The sequence below is a fragment of the Juglans regia genome, chromosome 7 (assembly GCF_001411555.2).
Source record: "Juglans regia cultivar Chandler chromosome 7, Walnut 2.0, whole genome shotgun sequence".
Lineage (NCBI taxonomy): Eukaryota > Viridiplantae > Streptophyta > Magnoliopsida > Fagales > Juglandaceae > Juglans > Juglans regia.
Window position 1 is genome coordinate 26018722 of NC_049907.1, and position 6638 is coordinate 26025359.

General features: G+C 33.9%; 1 protein-coding gene across 1 annotated transcript; it reads right to left on the bottom strand.

Moving 5' to 3' along the window:
* Positions 1–4115: 4115 nt before the first annotated feature.
* Positions 4116–6351, bottom strand: LOC108987320 (amino acid transporter AVT1H-like). The gene is made up of 3 exons (XM_018960211.2): positions 6008–6351; positions 5270–5877; positions 4116–4800 (listed from the first exon to the last, which is right to left on the bottom strand). The coding sequence occupies exons 1-3, from the start codon at positions 6306–6308 to the stop codon at positions 4258–4260; spliced, it is 1452 nt and encodes a 483-aa protein (XP_018815756.1). The 5' UTR covers positions 6309–6351; the 3' UTR covers positions 4116–4257.
* Positions 6352–6638: the final 287 nt, after the last annotated feature.

A 6638-nucleotide genomic window follows, 5' to 3' on the forward strand; every position in this document is an offset into this window, starting at 1 on the left:
AAGTATGTATCAAATAATTGATCGAGAACTCTATAGGAAAATACAAAATAGTGGTGTCTTTGTCAAAGGGAGTCATGATGGAGATAACATTGATTTCTATGGAGTTATCGTAGATATAATTGGAATGAGATATGTGGAGGAGCTTGTAGTTTATATATTTAAGTGTGATTGGTGGAATTTAAGCAATCCTCGAAGGGGAAAACGCCATGAAGAATATTTTCTTAGTATTAATACATAAAAAAAATGATATGAAGATGATCATTTTATTTTGGTTTCCCAATCACCTCAAATATTCTACTTAGATGATCTTGAGTTAGGAAATCAATGACAAGTAGTACAAAAGTTTTCTCTCAGAAATATATATGACATTATCCCTGAGGCGGAGGGACAAAATGAAGAAGAAGATGATCCCTCTACTCAAGAAGCATACCAAGAGAGTCAATCCATCTTTAACTTATTTGTAGATTTGAGCTAGTATGAGATGATCCCGTTACAGAGGGAAGATATTGAGGTTGAAATAGTTGATGTGACAGTTGATCAAAATGTTGAGTTATCCAAAGTATCTACAGATAATGAGAGCAAATCTACATATGAAATTGATACATATGATTGACTGGTTTTGTGTTCACCTTATATAGTATCTTGCAGTTATGCCACCAAAGAAGAATGAAGTTCGCATCCCATCTTTACCTGTTTTTAACTCTCCGTCTTGCTCACCATTAGAGACTGACTCTACGAAAGAAGGTAAATAGCTAATACGTATTTTTTCAATTAAGATAATTGATAATTGATACAAGGCAAATAACTAAATTAATTTTATAGAGATAATAATACAATCTCATCACGGACGAGGCACTACTAGAGGCATGACGTTGGAGAAATATCTTAAAGTGGGTAAAATTAATGTTAACATTCATGACGAACATACCAGAGGCAAATGACAACAAGCACATTTGGCTTGCATTGCATGTGGGTGTAATTACACGGGCTTATGCACATTTGGCTACGAGTTCATGGCATAAAGTCCTACAAGATGTGAAATAGCTTATAAAAAAGGGTTGTTTGGTACGTAATATTTAAATAATAAATTTATATTGATATTATTTAATATTCTAAATGATAATATCTTTGTGTATATACTTTTTCAAATATGACTTCGAACTAAATTTTGGTCGGAGAGAGGAGCGTAAGATTGCCGATGAGCTGATGTGTAATGAATCCTACAAGTATAAGACGATGCGTCACAATCATTACAAGAAGTACGAGAATAAGGAAGATGCACGCCAGCATCCTTTTCAGGATGTTTGACCTACAGATTGAGAAAAATTTTGCGACATGTTTGAGGTTCCATCATATAAGGTAAATTAAATGAATTTTTTATATGTCTTATTTATAATTTTGACTTACTAATATGTACAACTTTTATGCCGAAGCGAAGTTCTATAAATACAACAAATAGATCGAAATTGAAGATTCATCATCATGCAGGCTTAAAATCTTTCCATCGCCTCTCTCTGGAATTGGTAATGTACTCTTTATTTTATTTTATTCTATATAGTTTATTTTTTGGAGGCACTAATTTTAATATTGACTTTATACCTTAACAATGTCTCTCGTACCGAGAGTCAGACACCAATTATGATTAGACAAAATTATAGCTGCATCACATACTAATAGTAATGGACTCATTCCAATGCTCGTGAAAATTATGTTAGTATTATAATTTTTTTAAATTAAACATATTTAAATTTTGTGTCAATATTAATTTTTTTTTATATTATGTGTAGGATAAAATGGTTGCCCTTTGTGCTGAAGCTACATCAGATCAGAATTCATCAAAAAATGATGTTGAAATTTGTACAGAATTTATGGGTCAATGTTTAGGATATTTGAGGGGTTTGGGTCGCTATATAAAGTCTTCAGAATCTTTATCAACGTCAAGTAGTATTGCCATTGCGTTAAAGAATGCGAATTCCAAGATCGAAGAATTGATTGCAAAACAGCATGAGTTAGAGGCTCAATTGAAGAAACAAGCAGACATGGAGATGCAAATAAAACAGCAAGAAGAACAACAAGAAGAGTTCAAGAGAGAGATGCAACTCCAAATGCAGACGCTTATACAACAATTCAGGCCTCCAAGCAATTGATTTTTCATGTTTTGCATAAATTTTAGGATTTATAAAATTATGTACTGATAACATATTAGTATTATTACTATTTTATTTATTTAGTTCGGATTTATTAGATTAGTTTTATTTATATTAAAAAATTTGTAATATATTTCTTAAATATAAATATCTACTTGTTTTAAATTTTTTATTCAAATGAAAATAGTAACCGTTCGAACGATCATCAAACGTTCGAACATAAATAAATCAGACACAACTGTTAGAACATCACATGTTGGAGTTCGAACAGTCATCAAACGTTGTGAACCGTTCGAACAAGCAACTCACTCTTTTCGTCCCAAACATGTTTGAACGTTTTATTCAATTCTAAAAATTAATATAATTTACATTCGATCATCAATTTGTTTGTTCGAACGTTTCCTCGTGTCTATTTGGTCGAACGGACTGGTATCGATCGACCACCCCTAAAGTACACATTCGAATAGATCACATATTGTTTGGATGGTTTTTGTGGGAGTTTGAATGACTTTTTGGGATGAAATTCAATCGTCCCAGAATAAAAATTCCGTTTGAAAATGATCGAACGGTCTAGCAAAATTTCGTCATCCCAAAAGATATTTTTTGAGGCGAAATTGTGGTTTTCATCCCAAAATAACTGTCACAATCCCAAAATAACTTTTGGGACAGTGATATTGGGATGTCCTTGAGATGCTTTATTTTTGTCTCAAAATATATTTTGGGACGAAAATCCAATCTTTTGGAATGAAACTTTTAATTCCAAAAGACCATATTTGTTGTAGTGGATCAAGTCCTCACCTAAAAGTACTAGAGACATCGTGTGAACTTTAAATAAAAGAAATGTTACTATTAACATTTTTCTGCACACTTCAAGTGGAAATTTATGTGATCAGATGATTTCTACTATATATATTAATCGTGATCGATCCTTCAGTTTTTCGGTTTTTAGGAATCTTATATTGTAAGATGCTTTCCTTGGATTTTGTTATTTTTCGAAACTTAATTTGATGATGAACTTGTTTAAACACCTGAATGTGAGAGTTCATTTTTATCTATTCGATTGAGTTGGGCCATAGTTGGGATATTATTAGAGCATTTTATCACCTGATCGGTAATTCCGCCCCAGTTGAATCCAAAAAAAGATCTTCAAATCTCCACTTCTTTCATGAAATTAACATTTAAAGCAGGGATTGGACAGAGATATGTGTGTGTGTGTGTGTGTGAGAGAGAGAGAGAGAGATTTTTATGTAGTAAATGAACTAATGAATTTAAAATTTAGTTGTGCTCTTTCACAAATTAACTTATTAATTTTTGCCTTCAATTTAATTTAATTTTTGACGTTTGATCAAGACATGAGCTCGAGTCAGCTTGGATATTTTTGGGTGTTGGGTATGAGATTCTTTCATCAGTTGGGTAGAGCATCTTTGCCTAATTCTATGTTTTTATCACGCTAGCTAGCTCCTATTAACATGGATATATACGTTATTTGGTGTTGGGTATTAGATGCTTTCATTAATTGGGTGAAGCATCTTTGCTTCATTCATTTTCTTTCTTTTATACATTCTTTCAAATTATTACAGAGATCATAATTTTCCTCACAAATTATTTTACTACTTGAAAACTCTCTTGTCATATAAATTTGTTACCATGAATCCTTTCCTTGATCATTTAGCTCTAAGCATTAGATAGAGAAGTGTTACAGCTACAAAGAGATCTCAAAAAAGTAAATTTACAAATTTGTATAACTTCATATGATACGTTAGATATTCTACTTTATAATAAAAGTAACTTTACAATCTAACGTATCACAAAATGCCACGTCAGTTTGTGAGTTTATTTTTTGTATGACTTGTTTGTGCGTAAAACATTTCTCTAAATGTACTTATATGCAATTAATCGTCGTATATCAATGGTCTCACAACCAAGTTCTACGAAATACATGATGAACAGATCTAGGGCAAACTAAAATATACTCCAGCTTTGGCAATAGTATTTCAGCTTATTAAATATGTATAAAGATATTACTCATCTAGAAACTAAGCGTAAAGTTTAAAGTAATATGAGCATGATAAGTACAGAGAACATGTAAGTTCAACAAAAAAGGGATCTGCTAGGCCAAGTGAGCTCTTTTCTGCAGGCTTTCAACAAGTAACTTTGATGAGGAGATAGTTCCCAATACCCCAAGAAGAGAGCCAAATGCAATGAGGGTGAAGTTTAGCATCAGAACAGGCTTCGATATTTGACCCCAACAAATCTTGCAGTAGAATGCACAGGGGAAAATTACGCAAATACCGACACTAACAAGGGAGCCAGTGAAGCTGAGAGCGTACTCAAAATATGGCACCGAAAGAGCCAGGGCTAGTATCAGTACAAGTAGAAGTGAACCTACGCTACCCCTTATGATCATCTTCAATTTGGAACTCATTTTCACAGGAAGTTTATGCTCAAGATGAATGGCAAGAGGTGCAAATTCGAGCGCATATTTGGTCATAGGTGTCAACACAGTGGCCCATAATGCAATCTTTGTCAAAAGAAGATGTCGAGGCATGCTGAGAGTGATTTGAGGATTGACTTCAGGACCGTACAGTCGGGCACCCATGAATGCTAGTGCTGTGTAAAGCGCTGTCACTAATGTGAAGCTCAAAATAGATGCCTGGCATATATGCATTAATCCTAAGTTAAACTCTTAAGATATAAAATAAATAAGAAAAATTTACTTCTTTCTATCAAATTAAGTTTTTGAAACAAGTGGCGATTTTCACATGGTATCAGAGTAGATATCCTAAATTCAAACCATGACTCTACACTCTACTCAATTTAATTTAATATTTCACGAATTGGGCCACCCATTGAAAAAGAGTCTGATCCATATATATGTGAGGGGAAATGTTAAGATATAAAATAAATAATAAAAATCTATCTCTTCTTATTAATTTAAACTTTCGAGACAAGTAGTAATTTCATATAAACAAATAGATCTAAGTAAATATAATATAAAGTACATTATATATGGAAAGCAAATCATTCTATTCAGGTATAAAGAGTTGTATCTGGCAGAATATAAAGAGTTAAAACGCATCAATTAATGGGAGATGAATAGGACTGGCTAGCTAGCTACGTACCTTTGCAAACCTGGATGGATCTTTCATTTCTTTATGTAAATTAGGAAAAACAATGTGTCCTGCATAACTGAAGATATATAACCCAAATATTCTGGGAATATTATGAATGTGGAGGACTGGTATGCTGTGGTTGGGTTTTACATCTCCGAAAATGGCAGTCCATGCTACTGAAATAAAAATGAGAAGCGACATGACAATACCGCCTGAGGAGAGGAAAGATACGGAAGATAGATCTCTCAGCCACAGACTAGGCAGCGCTATTAAGACAGCAATAATGGTTAGGAGATGAGATGTAGATAGTTTAGTCCATGGCACTTTAATATGCGTCCCTGCAAGTACTGTAATGAGGTTGTCATGTAATGAGATTGTGTAGGATACAAGTGCCATGAAAATCTCCATGTAGATGAGGGTTGAAGTTAAAATTTTTCCTTTTGTTCCAAATGCATGTTGAGCAATATCCTTGTAGCTTGTTAACTTGGGATTCTTGTCAAGACACTTTCCAAGTAGAAGAGAACTATATGCGGCTATTATCCCAAGTCCTATAAGCAGAAATATTGAGGTCCATCCTCCAGTTTCCATTGCATATGGAATTGATAACTGACCTAAGCCTGTGAAAAGATGTAAGATGAAATAATTAAAGATCTTATCAATAATAATGAATTAGATTTCGGGTCAAGCCAAACACGGAACAAATATTAATGCATTAATGTTAATTAGTAGATGAAAGAGTTTATTTACCAATAAGCATCCCAATCATATTGATCACAACATGAGAAAAAGAACCATTAGCCGCCTGATCTGCCTGGTGCTCCACGTCTATGCCATTTTCATTTGACTTCGGCCTGATGGTGTGGTCAGACATGCAAGACCTGCTTTCCTCTAAATTAACGCGGCAGCTGCTCACCCACTGCCGATCCAAGATTGCCCCACGCAGTACTGTCTCACCCGAACCTTGGCTACAATGCTGGAGACGACTGGATTGGAGGCACAATAAGTGCCCAATGTATGTTGATATCTTCATCCGCATACTTTTCAACATGAAGTTCCTACGAGTTTGGGCAGGTGGAATCAAGGAAACTCAATGGGACTCTAACTCCGAAATGGATGAAATTTGCACATGAAGTGTACGTATAAGGCTAGGTATATTTATAACTGTATAAAGCTAACCATGCACCCAAAATGAGAATCTTAGAATTGAGCTTAAAATATTTAGTGCAACTTTGTCAACCTTAAGAAAAGGTGAGAGAATGATATATTCAATACATAAAGACTTTAGTATAGTACACGTAACACTAACAAAATTATTTGTAAGAATCTAACAGCAAGATATGCATGGATGTGCATTAGACATAGACATAGAGAGAGAGAG